Genomic DNA, 27,848 nt, shown 5'->3' on the forward strand with positions numbered 1-27,848 from the left:
GCAGACATTTCACCAGGGGCACAGATTCAGGAATTAGAAAGTAATCTCTGACTTGAACCAGAGCCATGGTCTAAAGAGACCTGCTTCCTTCCCTTTACAGCAAAGTTTATTATTATGGTTTCCATTAAAATCTCCCTCTCCCCTTCTCTTTCTTCAACATCAGTTTAGAATAACTAAGGGTAAAGTTAAATCATCTTTTAACTCTTGTGTATCACAATTTCAGCATGCACATTTACAAAAAAATTCCCCCATAACTCTCAATTATCCTGTGATTTGCATCACCATCCTCATGGTGAGAAAAATTGGCTCCAAACTAGATACCTTTGTTACACAACTCAGCCAAAAGATGCAGTTATGGTGCAATTTGGATGCAGACGGGAAGGATCTTCCACAAAACCCAACACCCTTTCCTGTCTGTGGGATGCTCTTGTGCTGTACAAAGCAGAAAGCCACAAGAAGTTTACACTTGAAAAGAAAAGCTGAATACCAAGATAATTAGCCTGAACCAGTACTGTGGTTAGCTTTCTTTATAATACCAAAACCATCCAGGCTTTAAATTTATTATTTTAATTACCTGGCTTCCTGGTTAAATGTGGGAATATAAATTTGGCTCATAGACAGACAAATACCACCTTCATCAGCTGTCTTTCTGGGTCCTATGAAGCTCAGGAAGACAAACTTTCTCCAAAGGCTCCCCTGAAATGACCCACCACCCATCACTGCCTACAGAGTGGTCAATGGGGTGAAACCGCTTCTATTCAGAGAAATCTGGGAATCTGCTTGCCTAGATCTCTACTTTGTGTTATACATGGAGAGCAAAAAAACAAAGCTATTTCAGTCTTTCTCTGGTTTTCTCATTAAAACAAAACAAAACGACCTATAGGATGGAAGAAGGGACAGGCTGTTCTAGAATAATAAATCAAAGCTGCACAAAGACACATCAGCTTAAGCCAGATACTGCCCTCTAGATTTTAACCAACTCCAGCTGTGTCATAACACAGGACAGCTAGAAAACAGATACATTTTCAGATTATTTGGCCTCCAACTAGAGGAAATGAAAGAAATGTACCAGAGCCATGTTTGTGGAATATTTTTAGGACACAGTCCCAAGACATTTTGGCTGTTCCATAAGGGTGATTTGCATTGTGTTAGCACATTTCATCCCCTGAAGACACCATCACAAAAAGGGCTCATCAGCTCCCTCAGATGCTGGGAAGCAGCTTTGGTGCTGCACTACATTGACTGTCACTTCCCCAGGTAATGAGAAAGGCACTAGAAGAGGAAATTGGAGGGTGAAAGGAAAACAAAGTGTGAAAAAACCCACAGCTGTGACTGTCTTGGATCACCAGTGCATTTGGGAATATGAGTGCCTAGTGTGCATGTGAGCAGGCTGGGTAAAACATTGAAATAAATGATATCAAGATAGAAAAAAAAATCAAATGAAAAGCACCTCCCTTGGAGCTTGGGGAGGAAGAGATGGAAATAAGTACATTCCCACAACAAAGAGCTTGGGAGGAGATGTGAGAAGAGAAGGCATTAGAAGTTATCCTTCATGTAAATATAGGAAAGAATAAGGTGGTTATTTTCTCCTTAATTGAGCGGTATTTTAACAGCTTCCTATTTAGTTCTTTACTTCAGTTCTGTTTCTTTAGCTTCTACAAAATCCACTGTAAACCCTCCCAAATACCTGCCTGTGTGGCTGAATGGGGCTCCAGCATCTCCAGGAAAAGCAAAGCAAGAAACTGAGCTACTGTGGGATGGTCCTCAGGCCTCTGCCTTGTAGCAGACGAGGGTCAGATGCTTCCTCTCCAGTCATTGCCAAACCGAGGGAGAAATGCAAAATCAGGCAACATGCTGTAATCAGGCACGGGATGGCTTGGACATTGCTTTCAAAGTAAAATAGATGTGCCTGTGCCACCGCGCCAGCCACCAAGGACCTCCTGGCTGGGTCTCAAGTGCAGGAAGCCTTCATGTTCTTCAGGGTGGGCAATAAACTGTTGCCCTACATTATATCTCTGCCTAAAACCTCTCCATTCTGTCTTATTTACCAGCTGCTACTCTGGATTGAATATTTGCAGACAGAATATGAAAAATAAGCCCTCATTCTGCTGCTCTCAGTACCAGCACATCAGCTGGGATCTTTGCGGATGCCCCGAGGCTTGGGGACACACACAGCACTAGCAAGAATAGAAAACACTGAATTAATAGTAGATCCCAAATTCAGAGTAATTTCAGACCCCTGCCTGAATGCTGTGGGAACCTCTGTAGCTTTAGATGCTCTTATGCTTAAAACAAGCACAAACAAATGGAAAAAAATAACTTAAAACACAAGGGATGAAAGTCAGAATATTGATAAACAAAGTGCTGTCCAATGTAGTCAATATAGCAACATACAGGACTTTTCTTTTGATTCTTTAAGCTTTCATTCTTAGGAGTTTCTTGCAAGAGAAACAATAATATTCTCAGGTGGAAAGTCTGACTTTAGAATTAGCTGTCAGCTAAGTTAACGTCATATTAGCATGTGTAGGAAACTAACCTGAGCTATTTAAGTAACTGTGTTCACAGCCTTTTCTAGTGATAAAGTTCAGTCCATTTTAGAAGCAAGGAACAGGAACTTTACTGTTCATAATATGGGAATCAAGCAGAAATCCCCACGTACTGCTTCAGTAACTTAGTCCCTCACAGGCTGAATTTTGAACCTTAAAAGACAAAAAAAGCAAAGTCACCATTCAGCCTCCAAATCGTCCCACAAACAAATCACAGGAGGTCAATGTTCCTCACTCTCAGTCAAGATACAGCTGGTTTTTATCTCCAAAATATGTTTCCCAACCTGACAACAACCTGCCCAGCACCGACTGAATCTACTCTGGCGCAAAACCTGTTTTCAGGACAAGACACCTCCTCTTCAACCAACATCACTGGTGGGGAAAATGACATGAGAAATACCCACACATCTCACAGCTGCCAAGAAGAGTGGAGAAAGGGTTGAGAGGAACCTGGCTACATCCTTACCACATTTTCCCAGTTCAAGCTCTTTTCCTCAAACCCACATTTCCCACTGGCTCCCTGCAGCTGTCACTCCTTCCCTTTTTCTAGATTTCTTTTTAATTTTCTGCCTTCAACTCAAGTCCATTAAACTCATGCAAACCCCCTGCAATGACGCACATGGCTACTGGGCGAACATCCAGCAATTCTTTTTCAGGACCTTGTTATTAAGGATAGACTCTTCTGGAAGACCACTTGCTGCAGGGATAGTAACAACTTCAGTATGTGTTTAGTTAACTAGAGTTGTGTGTATTGGGATTTAAATGTCTTTCCTAAATGTTGCCATTTAGGAAATGCCATTAAAAATTCAAAAGCATTGTCCATCTCTTTATATAAATTAAAATTTTTTGTTTTACCCATGTGCCTCCTTAGGCAAAAAGAATGATTTTTGCTTTTGTGAAGCTCAACAAATTATGAACGGGATCCTGCCCTGAGGTACGCTTCTGCTGATACTCATGAAACCAGGGTTTGGCTCAGCCAGCATTTGGCTCACAGACAATTGCATTCAAGCAAATATAAGAACTTCCTGCCTTTAAATACAGTACATCATCTTATTGTCTTTTTTCCCACCCTACATGTTTTCATGAAGAAATCACATCCCAGTTCAATTTGTACTTTATTTTTTTTAATGCATTCCCAGGTACTCTAGTGCTAACTATTGTGTATTTTGTTTTTTCCTGCTGCTGTGTCTTGGATACATCAGGTCAGAAGAGACTGGTGGTCCTGAGGAGCCACAAACCCCACTCCATGGGCCGGGAGAATCACAGAATCATTGTGGTTGGAAGAGACCCTCAAGATCATCGAGTCCAACCATTAACCTAAGACTGGCACTAAACCATCTGCCTAATAACCTGCAGCAAGGACTGCAGGTGGGGAGGCAAAGACGGGGCTTTAGGATCACTCAAACTTGGCCATGTCAGCACCACCTTGGGCCCAGCTGTACTAAAACAGCACAATCTGCAACCTGTTGTTCTGGCAAATGCTTTAGCTTCTTTTCAATTAAAAAAAAAATAATCTTGTGGCTTTCATCCACGGGCTGACCTGTGAGTAATTTAAGGGATTTAAATAGACAGAAGGGAATTCAAACATATCTGCTGACTTCTGTGTTGTGCAGATGATTAACTCTGAATTACAGATGTTATCAAGAGGGGCAGGCTATGAAACCCAAGTAGCACTTTACTTATTATTATTGGAAATAGAGTTGGTGTTACTTGTATTACGTCCAGATCTGGGCAGATTGAGGTCAGAACTCATGTACGTACAAGTTACAAGCAGTCACAGCCTTAAACTGTTAGCTCTGCTTTGAAATACTAATTTTGCCTTCCTGTGCATTTATCAATCTGGGAAGCAGGAGGAAAAGCTCATTTAGAACTAATCTGAAAAAGAAACAATTTAGGAAATATCCATAAACTGGGCAAGTCTGCAACAAGCACATTCTAGCCTTGTCTCGTTATCTTTGTTTCCCTCTAGACCTTATCACTGCTAAGGAATTTAATCACAAAAATGACAAGTAGCTGAAAGTATGAATCATTCTGGCATTGATTAAGAAGCTGTAGGAAAAACACCTACCTACACAACCCTGACAAATACAAATATAACGAGTCCCCCAGAGTCTCAATGCAGACATGGGCTGCAGAAGTTTGCCTGCACTGAAATCTTCGCCTTTGGATGAGATGCAGCATCCTTGAGGCTTCATATCACCCAGCGTTCAAAGGCTCCACTACTTTTAATGAAGAATTTAAACACAAACTCATTCCAGGCTCTTGAATTTTCAGATAATTTACATTATTCACTGGTGAATATGATAACAAGCACTAGCGCAGAACTCCAGCCTAGCAAATAGAGGAGTTGAGCTGTGCACCTGTGCCCATCCCTGCGCAAACACGGCAGCAGGGGAAAGGCTGGACACGTGCCCAAGCACACACATGGACATCTGCCCTTTTGCTTGCTGCTGACAAGAAATTGGGCATTCCTCCACCAATTTTTATGGGGTTTTTTAAGGCTCTCATAACGATCCAACTCCTGCAAAAAGGCACCAAAGAACATCAAAGTTATAAGCCTCGCTGCACCTCTCCAGGGGAAGCTAAGAGGGATGCTGGTGGAGAGAGCCCAGGGAAGGTTCCTGCACTGTCCTTGGAGCCAGCATCTGTTGGGAGACATGCAGTATGAGGGAAAGCCTCTGCTTGCAGAACTGTGGCAATCTACCTACAAAAAAATACCCTCTTTATCCAGCTAGCTGCTCACATTTCTCTGAATTCTGTCAAACCAGAGCAGAGAGCCCTAATAAGGGAAAACCCTTCCCTGTGAGCCTTAACAGATCAAGTATAGAGATATTTGCCTGTGCTCATTAAAAACAAGGAATGTTTAATCTAATTGCCACTGCTTTTCAGGCTGCTTCAACAGCACAACTTATTACACTATACTTCAGATATGTGTTTTGAGGAGATTTAATTCTTATCTTTAGATGTGCTGATAGCACAAAGCAGTCTGGCTGATTCACTGAACAGCTCTGTGCCTTTGATAATAGTATTTGCCTTAGCTTCTCCTGTGATTAGAAAATTTGCACATGCATAAAGCCTAAGTCATTAAATTGAAGGACTTCTTTTCTGACTTTGTTTACTATATGAAGTGCCAATCTTTGTACTGTTTTCCAGCATCTGAAAGAAGGCACTTGCTTGCAACTGAATAATGTTTTCCTTGCTCTCCTCCTGGCTTAACAGCCTCTCCCTGCTCTGGTAACAAGCTTGATGCTCTCTGCTGGCCTTTGTGCTTCAGGATAGTAATTGTGAGCAAAGCCCTTAACTCGGTCTTGCAAATAATTCACATACTTCTGTGCAGCAGGAAAAAAAACAACAAGAAAACCTACAAACAGCTCTGAGGGGGAGAAACCACTCCAACAAAGAGATGAAGCCCATGGAGAAGAGGTCTGAGGTCCCTGTTCATGAAGGTTTCACACACGATTTATGCCCGATGAGCGCAATCCTCAGCAGATCTGCACTGGTTCTGAAGTGCACTTCATTGCTGGTCATTAAAATTCCAGCCGGCGCTCTCCTTCTGTTCACTTGCCAAAAGCTTCAGAAGCTACTTGTCCTGCAATACCTCTATCCACAAGCCTCAATACCCAGCCGCCTTCTCATCCTCATAGGGAAACACCCAGCCATTAGACAGACAACCCTATCTGCAGCTTAAAAAGGGCATTTCTGCTGAGACAGCTACGTTCCCCAGCAGCCTGAAAACACAGCCTGCAGGTCTCCACCGTGTCTTTATATTTGCCTATCAGTCAGCTAGTGGCTAATGCAAACAAGTCTACCATACCTCTCCTTGGAAGGGAACATGGTGTGCATCAAACAGCTCATTTGCACCACACGGCCACAGATGGCAGCATGTGGAGACACAGCGATAGTGTTTGGTTTATCTACATATTTCAACGGAAGCGAAGAAACTGAAGAACTACTTTAAACACGGCTTGAACTAGCACAAGGAAGACACAAGTGCGGCAGCAGCCCTTCAGGTGCCCGAGGTAGAAAGAAAAAGATCTGCTTGGTGTCTCTGCTCAAACTAGTGCCCTCCTCTGCTCAGTAAACCCACCAGCGGTGCCGCTGAGCTCACCGGACAAGATCCACAGCTCGCAGAAAGCAGCGCTGCCAGTTTCAGCTGAGTCACATGAATTCATCCCCACCAAGTCCTGCCCACCTGAGGAATCCGGACGTTCCAGTCTCATAATAGACATCTGAACTGGCATGACTTCTATCAGAGCTTTCTACAGCACTTCAGAAGCAGGGAAAGGGTTAATCGTGCAAGTATTCAACATCAGTGCGACTCCTGACCTCCACAGAAATCCAAATCCTGGGACACATCTCCCTGTCAAATTCCTTATTTCCCCTCTGACCTTCCTTCAGCCAGCACAGAGCAAATCACTCCAGAAGCACAAGGGCTGTCTATCTGCAAAGGCAGCATCCTGGGTATATCTATCCATCATTTTACAATGACAGGACTAAAAATAGTTTCATTGTTCACTCAGATTGTGTTTGAAATTATTAATCCCAGAATATTGCTGTTGAAGTTCATCAAACATTTTTTGGTTTGCATCACAGATATTCTACACAGATGTTACTATTTTAAGGGCTCGCATTTTTGGCACATTATTCAGTATTTTGGATTTAAAAGCAACAAACAAAGCATAAAGCCACTTGAGATAAGTAAAAGTCTTCCTGATTTTCTAGGTCTGATTACTCTGGGCTCCACAATTTGAGATTTCTTCCATTCCAAAAATGATTAGAAAACAATGTTTAATAAAGGTCATACATGGAACTGCTTAAGCAGGCACTTGATTTCCTTCAAACCCATAAACCCTCTTTTTCACCTCAACTGCTTTACCCTTCTACAGGAAGATCATTTCCCCATGTTTTTGCATGAAGTCTGGACATTTCACCATTGCCATTGCATCAGCCCTCAGTCTCACAGTCATTAGCATCCAGCACACTTGAGGTGTACACAGAGAAGCCACACATTTCACTCCCAATTATTTCTTAGCAAGATGCTTTAAGTGAAATTAAGTAAAATTGTGGTTTGCTTTCACTACAGTATATTTCTTGTTTTTAGTTCTTCAAAACACATACTTTGCCAACTGGTTCTGGATCAGAAAAACCTACAAACCTTTGCCCCGTTGAAATAACTGTTTTCACACAAGACAAAGAGAACCATAACCACATTGTGGCTTTCAATAGTAAAATGTAGTTAAGTTGCTGCTTGAACAAGAGCTAAACTTCAAGCTGAGTTTTATCAAAGACCCAGTGCTGCCTTCAAATTTGAATCTGTGCTTGAAGACCCCAGGCCAAAGCTTTGACAAGTCTTAATTGGCACAGGGATGGAGTAACCGCCAGTTACCCAGCAGAAGACTTAGATTTGCAATTGCAAGGAAATAGCTAATCATTTTAAAAGAGATAATAACTGCAAAGCTCAGCTTGTCCATGAGTGACTAATAGATTTTCCTCTTCCTTAAAGTGCACAAAGATACGTTAATAAAGAAAACAGGAAAACTGTAAATGAAATTATGCAAAATGAAACAGATTGCAAGGGAAAAAAAGTACTGTCTAAAATGAATATACCCCACTTTTATATAACAGTAGAAGAAATCATGGAAAACCAATGCAGCACAGCCTACAGTTTTGCTGTACTGAGCCTTAACATTTTAAAACTTTATGTAAAAAGAAACAGTGATTGTAGGGCTGTTTGGATGAGAGAAGATGCAAAGCTCTGGGCACATTCTGATGTATTTCTGCACTTTATATGTATGGGAGATAAATTATGTGTGCAGTAACTAGTACAAACAAACGAACAAGAGCCAGAGCTCTTCTGGAGGGAATTCAGGGACAGCAGGCCAGGACTTACTTGGATTCTGTTTCAAAACTTTCTGGAAAGAGAAACATCTCTGCACATCAAAAAAGCTGAATAAAGTAAAAGCAGAGGCATCTTTTTGCATCAGTAAGTGCCAGCCATTAACACCTTGCTTCCACACCCTCAGAAACTGCTGAGGCATTTGATAGGTCACTCGCAAATAACCTGGGAAATTGTTAAAGCTCCAGACCTTTGGAAAACAGAACATTTTCAACAATGTAGGGCAGTACCTATTGAAGTTGATCGGGTACAGGATAATATCCTCAGGTGCTCTGCCGTCCCACTGGATGATATAAGCCTGCTCGAGCATGACGACGGGCTGGTACTGCTGGTACGGTGCTCCTCTGTTCACACCTTGCAGCCGCACGGGATGAGAATGGTATGCTGCTCTGGCAATGGATAGGGTCAGATTCTCGGGGCGTCTGGCCTGAATATAAAGCTGAGGGTGAAAGGAAAATGACAAACATACCCATTAAACCGGCCAAGCTCAGCTATAACATGTGCATTTGATCATCGTTGCCTGTACATGTTTTTTTGCCAATGAAAAGCTCAGAACATTTGGAAAGTCACTGAAACATTTCCAGTTCAAATATAAAAGGTGAAACAGAAACAGCATCTGCAGCCATTCGTCGGGACACCATGAAGTGAGATATGAATTGTACAGCACCATAAAAATGCTCACTATTCAAAATCTCAAGGGAAAAGGGCAAGCAAGGAAACATCACGAAGTAACTCTTTTTTATGAATTCAAATAATTGCACTTTAAAAACAGGCTTATTCCATTGAAAAGACAGAAAACTTTTAAGCTATTTCAATGGGCTTTGGACTAGGTCCAGTGATCTAATGGAATCCACATCGTTGCTCTCAAGTAGCAGACTAGGCTGAAATTTTGGGGGCTAAAATTCAATGGTCTGGCTATATGATCTTACAGTCTAATTACCATGTTCCACAGGCTTGACCAGAGAGCTTGACCAGAGAGCTCCTCCAACAACAAGGGCATCCAACAGATGCCCTTGGCCTGTAGTTCACTTCTACAGACCAGTTACAAAACTACGCTCCGGTTCTACCTCTTTCTGTCCTGTCATCACTTAAATGAAGGCCAATTCATGTGACAAACATTGGTTTTAAGGACAAACACATGATGTTCACCTGCTTCCCCTTGCATGAAATTCCAGTGCCAAAGGAGGATGCACAGCCAGTCATACAAATCTAGCCTCGGCACACGGGGTTGTAGCAAACAGCTTGCCGTGTTCCCTGAAGGGATTCAAATGCACTGAGGACAGGTGAGGACACCTATATCCTGCTTCCTTCACTCTCTTACAGTGTGGAATAGCGCTCTTCGCATCAAGAACTTAAAACACCCAACATAAAAATCCATGTGAGCTCAGAAATATCCAAGTTTCTACATGAGAACCCATTCAGCAAAGTTGTTTTAAAATGCAATTTCTGTCTTTGAGGTAGGTCAAAATGAAGGCAGCAGTCTCTTCAGGTTTTAAAATGCAGGCAAGGATACAAGCACAGCCAAGACTAGCAGAGAGCCAAGACTCCATCTACTAGGATATCCGCTTTCTAATGCTGGGCTGTGAGACTTTGGCCCCTCACATCTCCATATCTGCTTCTCTTCCTCTTATCTGTCCAGATTGAAAGCTCTGCACAAACAGAATGTCTCTCACTGGCTTATTTTAGTTGGGGTTTCCAGCCAGTTCAGTTCTCAGTTCCAGTTTCACACTCGGAGGGACTCTGCACTTGTTCCTAATCCTCGTGTTGCATTGGAATTCCTGAGGACCTCCAGAAGACAGGTCCTCTCTGCCTGCCCCTCACCTCACCTGTGAATTCAGCAGCCTCATGCTGAATGCTCAAGTTAAAAAATTTGGTGTCATATCAAAGAAGTAATCCAAAAGTGATTGTAAATGTTTATTGGATGTTCGGTCTATTCCTCCTTTCGCACAATTGCACTTTAATGATGAGAACCTATCCTGAGTGCCATCTGCAGACCATTGAAGATTAAAGTGGATTGCAGAATTGCATTAAATGGAAATTTTTCCTGATGGCTGAACTTATTGATCAAGTAATTCACTCCAAACAATCTCTGAGCAGCAGCCCATTTGCTCTTTCTTGATGGATCAAGGAAGAATAAATTATTTTTACAACCTAATAAAAGACCTTTTTCATCTATGAAATCAAGGAGGAAAACCTATTTTCCCTTCACATTCAAATAATGATTAGAAAAGCAGTAACATGCAATGAAATGAGCCACATTTCAATCTCATTTGTCCCCACCTGGATGGGTAAGTGCCAAGGTCAGAGCAGGTGATCAGTAAGGTCCCTTTGGACCTGAAATCCCATCAATGTATTAATTGTTCTCAGTCAAAACAGCAATTTCTGACAAAGAAATGTGGGAATGAACTGTGATACTGCAAAATAATAGCCCACTTGTGCCTTTTGGGATAAGAGGCAAGAGTTTCTGTCCTATCACTGTAAACTCTGACATTATTTCCTTTTAATATGTGTCTCTAGCAAGCACAGAATGTTAAGGTGGTACCTGCTGTGCACTTAGTACAAAATGAAATGCACCAATGATAAACTAAACCAAGAAAGGAAGGAAATGCATTTGATGAGTCCAAAATGTTCCTAAATTACAGTCTACCAAGAACAAAAGATTCTTATATACTTCAAGGTATTTGTGCAAAAAGAAAAAAGGAGAGAGAAAGCTCTATGCATGGCCTAAGTTGCTCGTTACAGTGGTTGCTAATGAGTTCAGCAAGTGCTGGAAGAGCATGCAGTATGCTTCAATCAGATGTTGAGGAAAGCATGTCAGAGATCTGTTGGTAACATTTTCCTCCCAGAGCCTAGGGACCAAGTCACAGGTCTGACATTAAGGATAATGGTGACAGCTGTTTTGAGAATGAAACTGTAATTACTAGAATGAGGAAAAATGCCACTTCTGTGTTGACAGAAATATTTGTAAACTTATTTTGTCTCCTGCAATGACCAACAGTGGCCACTGAGTGAATGCCCGCCAGAACTGCAAGCCACCAAGGATGTGATTTTCAGTTCCACAGATATACAGCAGAATATCTGGTGGATCCTGCAAAATATTTATCACTAAAGGAGGTTATAGGAGGTAAATTCCCTGAAAAAGAATAACCCTTTTAAGCTCTTCTGGCCCCGGGTAGGTGAAACATCAGCCACTGTCGCAGCATAGTGCCCTTGGGATGTCACAACGTGGCCTCTTTCTTCCTCAGCCATCACTCTGTGACACCTTTACTTACTTGAACTAAACTTGGGAGACTTCATCACTTTTCTTCCTCCTGTCTACCTTTCCAGGGGCAAAACACTTGTGAATAGGACTGAAAATGAGATTAACGAGATCACTTCTTTTCTAGAATAAAAAAATCCATCTTCCTTAGCAACACCTCCATAATTTTCAGTTAGCTCTAGCGAAATATTTAAAAGAAGAAAGTGGGTCATAAAAGTACTTTAAAATATGAGAAGCGGTGACAGCTTAATGTAGTAGGAGAAGAACAGCTAGTTAAAATGTTATAAGATGTGAGCCTTCTACTTGCTTGGGTGGTTTAATGGACGTAGTTGTCATTTTAGCTGCTTAACACTTCATGCTAAAAAGATGTGTCAGATTTCCCTGTGCTTACATGGCAATTTTCCCAAGTAGATTGTGAAACTGAGAAGATAAGTTCTTTTACAATTCATGGGGCTATACAACTAGATGGCAAGTATGAAGATAAGCAACATGCAAAGTATTGGAACAGAAAACTTTGGTTTCTGAGAATAGGTTTGCATTGCTTTCTAGTTTCAGCTGTCAAGCTGGGGCAAAATGAGAAGTTCAAAACACACCTTCTCCTCTTCTGGTTGACTATTCAAAAAAGGTTAATTTATCAGGGCAAAACTTTTTCTCTAGGAAGTTTCCAAATTAAGACCTTTCAGAAGGTCTTTCAGAAAGAAATTCTTTCAGAAAGAAAAATATCTGTCTTTCTATAAGGCATGCTAGGACCAATTTTTGGTTGTAAACATTACAGCACCTTCACTGTCATCAGCAAAACTACTTTGATTTTCCATTGGTGCACATCGGAGGCCAAAATTGGACCTCGTTGTCCAAATACAGGCATCATTAGCTGAAAAATATCTTGCAGGCTTTCCTTCTTCCCAGTGTATGAGATGCTGACAATACTCAAGCATCACAGGTACACTGGGACTGTACGGTTTTGCCTGTGCTCAGAAAAGCACCATTTACTACCTGCTGCATCTCCTGCTTTACGTTTAGAAGCATCAATACCAAAATCAGCTACACAGGCAGTGAATACACCAGCACATACAAGCTGAAGATATGTAACTTGGAGATGCAGGATCAGTGCAATTGTGAACATTCAGTGCAAGAAATGAGTTAACAGAAGGGCAAGAGTTTCTACTTGAGCAGCCGGCAGCAAGGCAGTGACTAGGTGAACTGGTGAAAATTCAACAGCATTGCCTGAAGTATTCTATAATAGCAAGGCATCAATTTTTTGGTAATGCAAAACTGACACTAATTTAGCTATGTAGCAGTCTCTTATGACTGTCTAACACCTTTTTAAGCTTACAAAAGAAAATAGCATGTCCTGCCAAAACCTCTGCTTATTTAATAAAGATGAATACCGAAAAAGAGAGCTTTCACAGCCTCTGCTGATTAATCTGTGAAGTCTGTGAGGAAGCAGTAAGTGCACAGTTTCAACTGCCCAGTGGAAGCCAAGGCACTTGTCTTATAATTTATATAAAAATCAGAAATGGTTTAGGAATCTCAGTTACATTTTAACAAGTAATGGAGGTGTTGAGGTGTCTCCAGTCCAACGCTGTTGGAAATCTCACCCATCTACATGGAGAGAACTACAGGATGAGCCTCACCCTACATTTTTCTTTTATTACTGGCCTTTGCAAGAGCTGAAGTCAGGTTGACAGGACCTCAGTGCCCTGCTGATGGAGTCTGAGTGACTCATAGAGAGTGCCAGAAGATGTGGTGCTGCCAACTCTTGTGATTTCCCTGTGAGTCTCCCTCTACTTGGTGCTCTTCCTCAAAGCCTCGCTTTATTTACATTACAACAAGAGAGTTTCAGCCGTCACTAAAAAGCAAAGGGGTTGGTCTTGTTTGGACAACACTAACCCCACAGCCTCCAGAATCAAAAGGAGGAAACAAAAAGACCTGATAGTCCTTCCTTGTGTAAATGTTGTGATTTTTAAGGTGGTCCCAGAACCATTTTTAGGTAGTGAAAAGCAACGAGGCTTTTCTTAGTGCTCGCTGCTACAAGAAGGTCTGAGATACCATGTGGGGAAGGTGAGTGGTGCTTCTTGCAGATGGTGAGCAGGAAGGACCATGAACCAACCATAGGAAGGTGGGAATGTCAGCCTGAGTTGCCAGATTTAAACACCCTCAGGAAAGACTGTCCCCAGGTTTTTGTGGATCTAGAAATGCTGCCAGAGGAATAGGTTTTCCCCAGGCGTTTCCTTTCCTGCACAAATTGCATCTGGGAGAAGATGAGCATGAAAAGTGCACGGAAGAAACCAAGCAGAAAGGAATTAACTGAACTCAAGGCACTTTGCTCAGAAAGGATTTGGCTGCAATGTTTGCTAAAGGACTTGGATCTCGTTTTTCCACGCCAAGTAGCCCATCCCTAGGTTGACTATCTTGGGACCAGTTCAGCAGTAATACAAGAGTCACTATTTCCTTTAACTGAAAGGACATTTTCACCTGCTTATGCTAGGGAAGAATAAAAGTTCTTGTCTACCACAGCTACATGAAAAGGCGAAGAAAAACAGATTTTGTAATAGAGTTGCTAAGATCAAAGCAAACCATCTTTCTCCATAATTGGATTCACTCTTTTAGGCTTCTGATCTAAAATATGAGACTCAGAATTTCACACACAAACAAACCATCAGTTTGTCAATGCGCTGAGAACAAGGGTTAAGCTGAAATACGCCAACACATATACCCTTCAAATTAAATCAAACCCTGCTGCACGGGACCAATTTCTTCTACCCTACACACATATATATTTCCCTACCCAAAACCCATAAAGTGAAGCATTTAAAATGAGCTTTACTCATCCTGCTGGATGCTGATTAGTTGAAAAATGCTGGTAAGTAATGGATCCCAGAGAAGCAAATGTTTATGCTTGCCTAAACCTCGCCAAGGAAATTTTCTATGGTGGAAAAACTGCCTCACCACATAGAGTGCCATAACCAGGACGGTATTAATAGAAATAAAAATATAACTGCCTACTTGTTTACAGTTCTGAATTTAACTGTTAGGGTGCCAGAGCAGAGAATATCATGTCTCTAGAGACACAGAGCAAAAATAAGCACCAAGCACAAAACCCTGATTCAGCGAGAGTGTTTCATAGGAGCCCAATCCTGTTTCTGCCAAGTCGATAGCAAAGTAGAGTGCATAAATCCGGTGTCTAAACACTTAAATAGCAACTCCTGCTCTCTACCGTGCAACTAAAGCAAATGCATATCGTTGTCTTAGCTTAAGGAGAAATACATAATTGGATTTGACTGTGCACATATTATGTAGGCATAGAGGTCTCAAAGGTAATTGCATTCCTAAAAGTTTCACACATAAAGTTCCTTGGAGAAAGGGGAAGCAGTGTTGTGTCTGACTGCCCAAAGTGCAAGCCCACACATCAGAGAAGCCACAGAAGAAGCACCTTCAGAAATCTCCCAACGCAGAAAAAAATCCATGAGTCTAGGTTTGAAACCCATCCTGAGATGCAGCTGTAGGAAATCAGGCTCTGCTAGTCCCCACACTCACAGTACTGCATGTTACAAAGGGAAAGCTGAGGACAGCCTGTTCCTCTTGAGGCACTTTTGATGCTGCCTGATCTTCAGTGGCTTCAGGTAGAGTTTCATGTGCCACACCTGCTGATGTCTGGGCAATGTCTGCTGACTCCCAATGAAACAGGAGTTTGCAGCATGTTTCCAAGCACACAGAAGGCTCTTAACAAATAAATAATTAAGTAAATAACACCTGCTGTATCTCATGAACTCTGATCTTATTTTAAGATCACTTTGTATTCCATTCTTGCCTTTCCCATCCAGCAGTGCACGCCACTGCAGTGTTTATCTGATAGTCCAGGGCTGTTCTCTGGGGTTGCAAGAACATAATGGTTCTTCCAAAAGCAGCATTTTGCATGAGGGCTCACAGTACCAACTCCCCAACCCCAAACCACATGGTGCTGCATGTGCCCACCACACAGAGTCTTAATACAAGGAGAGGAGACCTGGCAAGATGTCCAAGTAATTGGAGTTTTAAAACAGGCTTGGATAAATAAAATAAATTAACATCCTTTAGAAGTGGAGGAGCAAGGAGAGCCATCTGCGGTCTCATAAAGGTGAGCATGAAAGCTGTGGTGAGTCATGTATTTACAGTACACTCTATCCCCACACAAAGGACTTGTTTAAATTTGAGCAACATACAGTGAACCACAATCTGATTTTGAGGTCACATTTTCCCTCCATCTACTATTCTCCTCTTTCTTTCCCTACTGAAATGTTACCTGGGATTTGCAGCCCTTTCTACCAAGGTGTTGACATCTCAGTTAGGGTCTCTAACTCAAGTTTACTGAAGAAAACTGCTGTGAAGGTTTAAGACCACCCTGACTCAAGACTAACCCTCCCTCAGCCAGTGATTTCTGGATGGCAATAAGTGTGAGTTTGTGTCTCAACCACCATTTCACCATCCTGAACACAGTGGGATGTATCAGAGGAGTAACATCTTCCACTACTGAAACTTGATCCATGACAGAGTGGACAAGCTCCTGGAAGCAAGAACCAGAAAATGCCCAACTGTCCCCCAGCTAGATTTCAACTTGCAGCTTCTTGTGGGCAACTGGGAAGAGACGGGACTCCTGACAGCCACAAGCTGCAGACTGAGTGCCTGGAGTTAGGCAGATAACACTGAGAACAGTAAAATTACACCAAATCCATTATTCACCTCTTATCTTATGGAGGGCTGAGTAGGCTTCACTCCACCACCCCTCAGCAGACCACCTGAGGACACCCACCCAATGCACCCAGCGACGCTGCCACATTACCTGTGCGAATTTCCCAGTGCACATCACCCCGTTCCAGCGGGGGACAGTGAGACACCCGGGGTGACGCAGCAGGTAGTTGTCCGCTCTGCCCACAAAAGTGTCTGGATACCCTGTCACTGAGCCGTCCAGGTCATGGAAGACAGACATTTTGTCACCATCATTATCATTGTTTCCAAACCACTGACCAGATCTGCCAAAAAACACTTTCAGTCCAACCTAGCAGGAGAAAAAAAGAAGAAAAGTTATTGGTTATTTCTAAACAAGGACTTGGGTTTGCAGGGTTTTAACAGCCAAAACAGTGATACAACAAGAACTAGAAAGCTCTGTTGTTTGTGTAAGAGTTTTGGTTTTGCCTCTTCTATTTAGAAACATTTCTGACTGTCTTGGTTTTCCCCCTCATTTCTTAATCTCAGGAGATATTTTCATTAAAATTGGACTTCTGGTTCTTTGAAATGCATCCACACAATTGTGTACTCCTTGGAATCACACAGCAATAAACTGTGCAGTGGCAAAAGGAAGAGGATGACTCAAAGAGTGAACAAGTACTGTAAAATTATGAATTTTACTGAGGAACATGACAGCAGTGATCAAAGAAGCAAAAATCACTCCATATTTGGGGAATTTTCTCATATATCTTCAATGGCTGTTCTAAGCAGTTCTGGGAGTGCCATTTTTTTTCTAATTGTTCCCCTAAAACCTTGTAAAGCTCATAAAAGTGACAACAATTCTCAGAATTGGTTCTTGTGCACATTCTAAAATATCCCCTGAAGAATTTATCTAGGAAAGAGAAATAACAGGAAACAGCATTATCCTCATTATTCATAGCTCTGTTTTCAAGAGTTTTCAGTAGCTAAGTTAAAGAATCTGTCCTGATATGAAAATCCAGCAAAACAAGGGAACTGCAGATGTTCAGGAAAAAGGCATGGAATATTTTAATGTCTGCAGAGAAAATTATTACAGTGTATGGCAATTAAGTTCTGAAGTAATCAAGAAAATAATTACTCCAGGTCAAGTACTCCAAATGAATCCTGCAGCAATGTGTATTAAAGCAGACGGCATAAATAGCAACTGGATCATGCCGACCCAAAAGACTGTAATTTGTTTCATTTAGCCCAACTATTTTTAATTGGACTCTGCACATGAGTAAGAATTAAGGTCAGCAGGATTAGGCTGCAAGTTTACTAAGGACTTTAAAGGCTTTATTTTAACAATAATAAACAGACCAGCTTAGGAGAATAGGAGGGTCATTGTGATTCTGAGTTAGATGGAAAGTCCCATTGCCTTAAAAAGAATGACCACTGCAGCAAGAACTATGTGCAGAATAAAAGTCTTTATTCCTTTCAAAATAAATTAGAGCCTAGAACAATTTTTCTCCCACATTCTTGTCTGAGTCTCATAAACAAACACCTGAAGCAGTCTCATTTAAAGGAGGCTCAAACACATGGAAATTTAATGTCTATTTTTGACTGTTTTCAAACCTTTTCTTACTGCAGTGCAGGAATTCTTTGCCCAAAGGGCTACTTGGCAAAGTAAAAGGATCACAAAAGTTAGTTCTGGGGTTTTTTTGTTGTGTTTTTTTTTCTTTCATTTTAATTTATAAAAGAGGAGATATTAAAAAAATGTAAACACTGTGCTGCAGCTCAAAGCTCCATTGTAAATACTTCGTGACAGTGTATTTCTGGAGTTGAACATGAAAATGGGCACTTCACTGGGGAGGAGAACAAAGTCAGTTGAACTTCAAAACAAACGGAGGCACAGCCAGTACAGCTCACATTTGATTAACACCCTCAGTGTTTCCATCCAGCAGCAGACGGTTTTGGTGCTAACGCTAGTCTGATCTCTAATATTCTCCTCTAAAAAGTCTGAAAGTCAGAAACAAAGTGGAAATGGTAATGAGCAGTGCCATGTCTTTTATAAGTCTCAAGGTTACCTTACTTCTGTGTGCTGAGGGATGGGGTGCACTGCATTTGCAGTTACAGCGATGGCAACAGATATTTTTTCCTAAGTGAATGCCCATGAATAGAGAAAAGACTCAGCTCGTCAAGTCTCACCATGAATGAGCTCAAGGAGGGCGCAGAGACAGGTCATGTCTAACCACCACACTACTATCCAGACACCTGATTTTCATTATGTGTGGACTATCTGGGAGTGATATGGCACTAAGGTTACTTGAATTACCTGTCTGAAGCTTAACAGGGAGACCTGACAGATGATGGTTACACGAGTACATAATCTCTTAGGAATACATTAACTCAACCTGTCCAAAAGCAGCACACCTAACACAGATGCAGACAAGCTATGAAAACTGCAGTGGAAAACACTTTCTATAAATGCACAAATATCTTAATATATGAGATTTAAGTGTGTCAACAGAAAGGCAACTAGGATACTTTTCGTGGAGGGGAATGTTCAGGTCTTCTGTTCTGCTTGACTGTGAATTTTATGCTGGAATTAAACAAGACCTGACTGGCCCTATGAATTTGTTGTCTAACCGATCCGTTGATTAGTCTGATCAATTATACAATTATTCCTTCCGCATGACTAATAGTTTTGTCATCACTACACAACTTGCAGTAACGCTTAATTTCTTCTTAAAAAACAATGGTAAAATGATTGTCCTTCAGGGAATTAATACTTAGCTAGCCTTCACAAAGTAATAAAATGAAGCCTGTAGATGGAAAATTAATTAAAACAGCCTACAGGGTCTATCTTAACTAATCAAAGACATATTGTCCCATATAGTAATTAGCATTGAAACAATAAACTAACCATGGTCCTTCAAGTCTGAAATCAGATTTAGCACATCTGGGTTCAATCCAGATAAAACAGAATCAAAGTGAAAAGTGCTGGGATGCAGGTGGTTACAAATATAAATGGTTTTTAAGCTGGCAAAATACCAGCTTCAGAAATTGATATTTCTTGGAAATACATATACAAGAAATAATTATTGAGATAGTGATATATACTAGGGGGTTTTTGTGATCAGTTGACACTATATTATTTTAATTTGCTTCGCTGAAGTATTTAGTAAGTCTTCTGACCAATTTTATCCCCAGAACCTCAGATCTTAAAGGCGTTGCAGTACTAAACTGCCTCTCAGACAAAAAAAGCTGGGATATTTAACAGGTTCATTGGCAGCAAATGGTGCAACTGTACTAAAGAGCTGCATTTTCAGCCATTCAAGAGCTAATCATCCTCTTTGCTAATGTGCACAGATACCATCTGTCTGAAACCATTCTGTTGGACAGAGTTCTGCACCCATTACTGGAGGAAAATTCCCACTCTCTTCAGTCCACCAATCAAACTTCTTCATCATACATTTTTCTTTAAGCTCCCCTCTCTGGTTCCAAGTTGATTTTTTCATTAATGTTCCCCATGATCATTTTATAACCATTTCCCCAAGGACATAAAGAAGGTATGGCAAATTAGCCCTTATTCTTGTTTCAATGCTCCCTAAAGCATCTAAGGTAACTAAGTTATCTTTACTGAAATGCACAGGAACTGTGTTTTCTTTAGAGAAACAGTCAAGTGACTGCAATCAACATCGTCCTTTCATGAAATACCCTCCTGTTGTCAGTCTGAAGTGTATCAGAGAGAGGACAGACAAACTAACTGCTTGCCAGAGAGAATGATACTGGTCAATCCCAGAGCAATGGAAATTTCCTCAAGATAAAGCCAAACCTCAAGCCAAAGTTACTACAGTTCATGGACATCCTAACAAGCATGGCCCTTGTTTGAAAAAAGCTAAGGAGAAATTATGATCCCTGGGAGCCAGCCAGGTGGAATCTGTCATTTCCCAAGCCAAGTGTGCAGGGTCATGATCCCTGCAGGAACCCAAGACAAGGACAGGAATTGCTCAGCATCCTACGGCTCCTCTTAAGGCAGATACAGAGCCCCCTTCTCCTGTCACTGCTCAAGGGAAGTCCCTGTTGTGCTCAACAGGAATTTCACTGCTGATCCCAGAAACTGGGCCACAGCTTTGCTTCTAAGTGCATTTGTTTACCTCTATATGAGAACTGCATAGCAGCTTACTGCCTCCTGACATCTCTCTTGTGTTCCACTCAACCTCTAAGACTGGGTCCTCGCAACGTTCTCAGCATATAGAAGCTGGTAATGACACACCAGCTAAGGTTGGATTTCCTGGTTAGAAGATTACATTTTCCTCTAATGTAGCTTTTGTAATGTATGTCTGCCCAGTCATAAGATACCTTCATATTTTACTGCTTTATAAATAACTTTCATTAAGAAAAAAAAAAAGTGTTGCAAAACAAGTCAAAAGTATGCACCAATGTAACATGCATCACCACCTGGAAATGCTCCCACCACTTCAAAAACTTGCCCATCTAACAGCGTGCATTCCTGCTTTTCTTACTTACACTTTTCTCCATCAGGATCTGCGACACATTATTCTGGGGGCTTATCTGCCAGGAGTTTTTCATGAAGAACCCAATGGCACTTGAGTATCTGTCAACAGTTGGGGTGAACTTTTTGAAAGTGCATTTTGCTATCCTGACAGGCCCATCATAAATCTGGAATCCACGAATAGGGAATGTCCTGTGAGATTTAAAAACAAACACAATCCGGTGTTAAAAGCTTGAGTAAACTGAGTCTTCTCCTGAGACACAGAAAGATACTAACAAGTAGCTAAACCACCTCTCCTTTCCCCAAACTGGGACACAGTTAATGAAAGATGAAACTCTGCTAAACATGCTCTACAGGATAAGGTTCAAGAGCCAAAAAAAAGACTCATGAGCTTGCCTAAGGCTTTAAGCTGGGGTAATGCAGTTCAAAACTCGTCCCCAGCAACCCAGGGGTTCATCATCACAAGGAAGACCCAAGGAGCTGTGTGGCAGCATTGCCATCAGGTTTCCTGTTCCAGGGTAGTCGAGTTTCTCAGGAAAACTTGAGCATGATTGAAAAAATATCTGTCAGACTCCCTGGAGGCAAATGTCTCTGTGGAAGCAAGTACCGAGTGGTGCAGAACAGTTTCTCCTCTCCCTACAAGCCATTTCATGCGAGATCCTTAGGACCTAGTCCACAGCATTTCATACAGAAAAGCGATTTCAGTCCAGGGACGTGTCAAAATATCAGAGGAGATGCCACTAGAGTCACAGGTAAGAACCTGCCCCTTCCATGGTCTGCAGACAGTAATGAAGTTGACTAGTAGTGGCATGGAAGGGTGGGTCGATGCTTATGGAGGTCAGACAGAGTTGTTCAGGCATGAAAGCCACAAAGTGGACATCCCATGGTCATACAGGCTCTCTCCACCCTGGGCGTCACCAAGGCTGTTTTTCCTTACTGGTTGTCTCTAGAAATTCAGAAACACTATGTCAATTGGAAAAAAACAGGCACAAACAGTGTTTCTTGACCAAATAATTCTTCAATTTCCAGAGCTGTTATCCCAGTAGTTTGGTCTGGTACAACCCCTACATCCTGTTTTGCACTACGGTGTAATGACAGGACAGATATCAGACATTTTGGCATATTCCTTTCCAAGAGTACATTGCTTAACAATTTCACAGATGATTAGACCTTGTTTGAACCGCAAAGGAGCTTTTTGCAATTGCAATTAAAATAACACCACCAATAATGACTGAGGATAGCTCTGATTATTCTTGCTGTCCTACATAGATCCCAGTACTTTGTCACTTATGGCTGAGACATGTATAGTCAGTGCTGTGTGCATGGCATGTCTGCTGAGTACTGCTTATTCCTTAGCTTTATATTCCTTGCAAAGGGATTAACAATTGGTGGGCATCATCAAAAACATACATTAGGGTAGAATTTCAGCTTGGGGAAGCACATTTTGCTGTGGGTTTGTGGGTAGGCACCATGGTTGCTAGACAGGAGGCTACCAAAACAGAAAATAACATACAGCTATTGAAAGAGAAGTAAGATGCAATAATGAAAAATGGTTTCTCCTTTGTCAAACTGGCCATGTTTGCCCAGCTACACTGGCAGGAGGGATGGTGACATGGCGTATGGGAGCTGCTCCATCAGCTCGACACTGTGCTACTGAAGCACTACACAAAAGCCATTTGGTATCTTTCAGATTCTCTAATCCATCCTCCAGTGACTAATAAATTAAGCAGAAAATTAAATCAAAACACTTTCAGTCAAGAATGCTCTCAAGCTGTTGGCCTGCAGGGTGAGCTTTTTCAGATGCTTATTATTTCTGGCCTGTACAATAATTTAAACACCCAGTATAAATTACTTGTTGGTAGTCATATGAATTCCTCAGGCTTTTCTTCTAGTTTATGCTAAGGCCAAGAAGAAATGGCAGAAGAATAACTCACTTGTTTCTGGGCAGTGTTCTGTATTCTCCATTTGCCCCTTTTCCCCAGTAGCTGTTTTGGCCTCCCTGGGAGCCAACGTTGCTGCTTTCTCCAACAAAAATGGAGTGTGTAACCTCCAGGCTGGAGCCTTCATCTGTTGGGAAAGTCCCATCACTATGAGCAAAGAAACAAGAGGTAACTATGCAGTACAGCGCAACCAATTAATTAACACTTTTAATTAAACTACAGACACAGCAGAATTTCTTTCTTAATTTGGAAAAAAAAAAAAAGTGCATGTGCCGATATAACAACTTGCCTTAAAATCTCTTTAGAAACCAGCAAGTTAGTTTGGAGGTAGCTCAGTGCTCACACATCAGTAATACAGGTAACTCAGTCTGGGTAAAACCAGCTCTACACCATATACGTAGATATATAATTTCTCTGTATTGAGTTGCTTTGTACTTTCTAGCTACATTCCTGAAGTGAGAGCCAAACATCACTGATTCTCATTGCCTACAGTAGATTTCGGGTATTTTTGCGGGTCTTTTGCAAGAGCGGTTGAGATCACAGCAGCAGGAGCTTGGCAGACACCAGCAGAGGAGACAGGACACCTGCTGTGCCACCAGGTGGGACCATCCCAGCCACCCTGCCCCAGCAGCACAGGAGCTATGAGTGGTGCTGCTCCACCAGGCTAGAGCAGAAGAAAAGTCTCCCTGAAGGCAGAGCCAGATGTTTAGTCTACTGATTCAGGACCTACGGTCCAAGAGGAAATATTCAGCAGTTACAATGTATTCCCCAGACACGCTGAGGAAAAGAGAATTAAAGCGTAAATTGCCCCTTGTATTAATGGCTGTGCAAGGGAAGACTTGATGTGGTCTGTGATGCAAACATGAGGTTTCTCATGTCTTAGAGTAATTACCAGGGGAGTGTCTCGGTTTCCATTCATGAGCCTCTTACATTAGGAAAAAATGGAAGAAGGTAGATTTTAAGAAATTACCTTGCCAGAGTGAGTCCAATTCCATTGTCTGAAAACCTAGGACAGGAGAAACACAACAGTGTAAACAGGGAGGAATGTCTGCAGTGAATTTGGCGTACAGACCTATTTATGTCTGCTGCGAGGGGAATGGAATAACACGTCATTACAGTAACCTACCCCGAGTTGCGGAAAATAATGTCACCACCCCTGGCCCAGGCCCCGTGGTCATTATTTTTAAAAGCAATAAGACCATCAATCATGGCAGGAACTCGCGGCTTTTCAGGATCAGCATCTTGATGTGGGTGAAACCTGAAGGAAGGAGCTTAGTTAATGCGGCGCAGGAGACATAGGAACCAACCTCAGACAGAGGAGGTCATGCCTGGAAGACCTCATTTGGCTTCCAAATATCAGTTTGATGGGCCTAAAGAGGTGATATGCCCTGGAATGGAGTCAAGCTATTAGCTTGATTTCACCTCTGTGCTTTGGTACAAAGCAGAAAACAAGAAACATTCATAAGCATGAAATTCTCACCCTGGAGAAATCAACAGGAGATTTCTTGCTAGACTTCAATGGGCCCATGGTTACTCCTTAATTTGATTCAGTGTGATTTAGAAGCATAGAAAACATTTTCCCCAAGTCTCTTGGGCCCTTGTGTAATTGTCCTTACAAGGCCCATTGAGAATCCCTGAATTGATGCTAGAAAATCAATTAGGCACTTTCAAGAATCTCATTCAGCAAAGATAACGGAGTAATTGGAGCTGCTTTCCTTGCATGTGCAGACCAGACCTCCATATGCTCCTGTCTCTGTTGAAAAAGAAGCTGTCATATGAAAAAAAGGATTCGCCCTGGGAATTGGGCACTTCTCAGTTACTTTCAGGCTATTTCTTGCCACAATGTCTGTTAAGGGTAGACCTGTGCTGTGTTTGGAAAAAATCATCTTTGCTTTTTTTGAGTCTACCTTCACCTCCTACTTCCTCCAGCTGATGTCCCCAGGGATGTGCCACCTCGGTGCCCAATGGGGTGGCCAGGGGAGGGAAGTCTCACAAAAGGAGGCAAAGTCACCCTTTCCTTTCAGCCATACAGGAGCATTGAGAGGGTGCGACAGAGGAGGAAAAAAAAAGCCAAGACTTGGCCAGAAGCAATGGCTGATTTCTGCCACATCCTCCTCATCCAGCCCCACAGGGCTGCAGTGGGTGAGAAAACGGCTTTAATTTACCTGCTTCCACTCTGCAAAAGGAAGCTCAGAGATTTTTAAAGCAGCTAACAAAAAGCTTTGAGGCTACTTTACTTTGTTCATTAATACTAGACCAGTCTCGGCAGTCTCTTATTATATCTTTCAGATGTAAGTTCTTTTAAGCAATTAATAAGAAATGTTGGAGTTTACAAACACACTAACAGATTAATGGGATCTGGATCCCCTTACATGTGCTTTGCTGCTTAGTCCTCATAACCTCAAGTGCACGCGTATCATTCTTGGTCAGCAATAATACAAACAATTCAGTGCGTAGCTATGAAGTATTTGCCTCTACACATCAGAGAGAGCTTGTGTGTGTTTTTTTTCAGATGCTCCAGCCATAATGAGGCATTAATGATCTGTTAAATACAATGCAGAAGCCAAGCAGCAATACAACTATTCAAAATACTCAGCCATACAGCATGTGCTTACCTGGCATTATCGACAGTGAGATACTCTCGGGGATCCTCAGCGCTGGCTCTTGTTGTTTTTACTCCTTTTCCAATAAACAAACCAGCCTAAAAATGCACACAACTCCGATTATTTTAACAGACCGCCCAACAGAGACCAGAGATCTCAGATTTTTATCAATGAACGTAGGCAGGCAGTGCGTGCAGGCACAGCGAGCTCCTGCAGCCTGGGCTTTCTCCTTGCTTTTGGTGTCACTTGGCACCGATCAGCATGACATTAGCACAGGATGGAGCTTGCTGAAGTCAGGACAGAGCCTGCCCCACCATATGTTATGCATCAGCATCTTGGGCTGTCTTCTGACCCAAAGCAAAGCACTGAACTCCCACTCGCTCGCTCTCCCTTGCAGAAAGCAATAAGGGACTCTGCCAAGCTCTTGATAACTTTTTGGAAAAAAGACTGTTGTTAAGAAGTAAGGTTTTAAATACAGAGTGACGAGTCCCCCGACAGTCAAAGGAGAACATGAGCTGCTGTAGCCAAGTTAAAGACTTTGGGCTAGAGCAGCAGCTGTCATGGACCAAGATGTAAAATATACAAGGCACAGAGAACAGCACTGATTTCAATCTAGAATCCTGAAAAACAAGTTAAAAATGCTTTTCATAGTTTACAGGTTACGTTTTCATGTCAACAGTACATTTGGGGCAAAGTGTTTTACTTGGAATTACCCTTGAATTTTTGGTCTCGTTTGTCAAAGGTGATGAGCAGGCCCTGGCACAAATGACTTTCGCTCATCCTCCTATATCCTTGCACCACTGTAGCCAACAGCACTGCTCAGTGTGCTGCCCACCATTCCTTAAATCTCACTTAGAAGCAGGTCTGTCTATGGCCTGGCCACCTCCCTCTAACACAGGCACCCAGCTGAAGCACCTGAAACGGGACCCCCATTCTGCTCAGCTCCCTCTTTAATCATTAGAAAGAGCATCACCCCCAAAACCTGATTGTGTTAAAAGGCTGTTATCAAAATGTAAGACACGCGTGATCATCTGATTTCAGAGCACCATGCATGGTCAGTCCCATGCCATACTGTTATATGGACAGAAACATAGAAAAATCATCCACATGCCTTGAAATTGGAGTGGACTCTGTTGTTGTAAAATATTCCCAAGGGGGTATGTTCAGCCTGTCCCTCTGGATATTGCCCCTTGGACTGTCCAGTGGGAACCCGGTGGAAGATGTACCATATCCCAACATCCTAAAAGAGAAAGAGAGGTCCAGGAAATGGGACAATACAATTAATGATACAGGTTATCCTGGGGACTTATGGTTTCCCACTTGCTGGCCCAATTCCCAGCCTGAGCCTGCCAAACACGTGTGAGTCCCAGGGGACACACACCAGCCCGTGCTCTTACACCTCCCAGCTCAGCCTTTGGCATGGACAGTGGGCCCCCAGGGCACACACATGGATTTTAAAAGTGCATATATTGTGCCTGAAATTCAGATGGTTTATTAGAAAACATAGCCTTCTCTATACAGGCACATTAAACACAAATAGGATTTGGGTGAACATCATCGATAATAACAAAAAGAGAGTATATATTTGGATCTACAGATATAAAATTTTATTGGGCATTTAACTATTAACTACTAATAAAAATCAACATTTGCTAAGAGACACCACACACCATTTCCAGCCACAGCTGGGAGAGATTCCAGAATGAGAACTGTAGGAAAATACTTGTTCTTAACGGATACAAAGGTTGCAGAAATACATATTCAAATTTTACGATGGCTTGCTAAAAGGTCATTGCCCTCATACTAATGACATCAATAAGAGTAGAATATATGGGAACTGGAGGAAAGTACAGCTCTTGCTGTTAAATGATTTTACCTGAGCACCAGCTGCTGCATTCTCTATTAAGTTGTTATTCGGATTTGCAATCCAGAATGTGCTGACAGCCCTGAAAAATCAAAATCAAAATGATGCTAAGCAGTCACCAAACAGGAAGGGATCGTTTTTATAGCACTGCACAGGACTTGAGCCACAACTCTCCTACAGACTTTAAAACTCCACACAACCTTTTAATGATACTCTTTAAGGAAAATAAAACATCTAGTGCATCTAGTGATGTCAGACATGTTCATTTATGGAGCCACATGCTGAACCTATTGTAAATTATATGAGACCATTAACACAAAATCCATGCTCTCTTAAATGCAGCTTGAGGAAATGCAAAGTCTTTTTTCTTTTTAGCTAAACAGCTTTGGAAAATGTCTGAAAAGTGAAATTTGGGTTGTTTTTGGAAGTTTGGGGGCAATGGCAGGAGGTATGGGATTCTCTATGGATTTATAAAGCTTCTACATGGAAAACAAAATGAATGTTCTTGTAAGTTGCCAATAGTTTGTTAAGTAGGAGATTAAGGAGCTAATATTTTGAT

At 41.8% G+C, this 27,848-nt stretch overlaps 1 protein-coding gene across 1 annotated transcript in view; it reads right to left on the reverse strand.

Annotated features, from left to right (window-relative positions):
* LOC308044471 (cell surface hyaluronidase CEMIP2-like) overlaps nucleotides 1–27,848 on the reverse strand; it is a gene marked incomplete at both ends in the record, with an annotated part of 52,622 nt that overhangs the window by 8,818 nt on the left and 15,956 nt on the right. Inside the window, 9 exons of the mRNA XM_080351204.1 lie at nucleotides 8,673–8,881; nucleotides 16,521–16,736; nucleotides 20,897–21,074; nucleotides 22,817–22,969; nucleotides 23,793–23,828; nucleotides 23,949–24,080; nucleotides 25,438–25,523; nucleotides 26,537–26,665; nucleotides 27,302–27,371. Coding sequence (XP_080207330.1) covers nucleotides 8,673–8,881; nucleotides 16,521–16,736; nucleotides 20,897–21,074; nucleotides 22,817–22,969; nucleotides 23,793–23,828; nucleotides 23,949–24,080; nucleotides 25,438–25,523; nucleotides 26,537–26,665; nucleotides 27,302–27,371 — 1,209 coding nt within the window. The remainder of the gene's footprint in view (nucleotides 1–8,672; nucleotides 8,882–16,520; nucleotides 16,737–20,896; nucleotides 21,075–22,816; nucleotides 22,970–23,792; nucleotides 23,829–23,948; nucleotides 24,081–25,437; nucleotides 25,524–26,536; nucleotides 26,666–27,301; nucleotides 27,372–27,848) is intronic.

This window comes from Nesoenas mayeri, assembly GCF_963082525.1.
Source record: "Nesoenas mayeri genome assembly, chromosome: 11".
NCBI lineage: Eukaryota > Metazoa > Chordata > Aves > Columbiformes > Columbidae > Nesoenas > Nesoenas mayeri.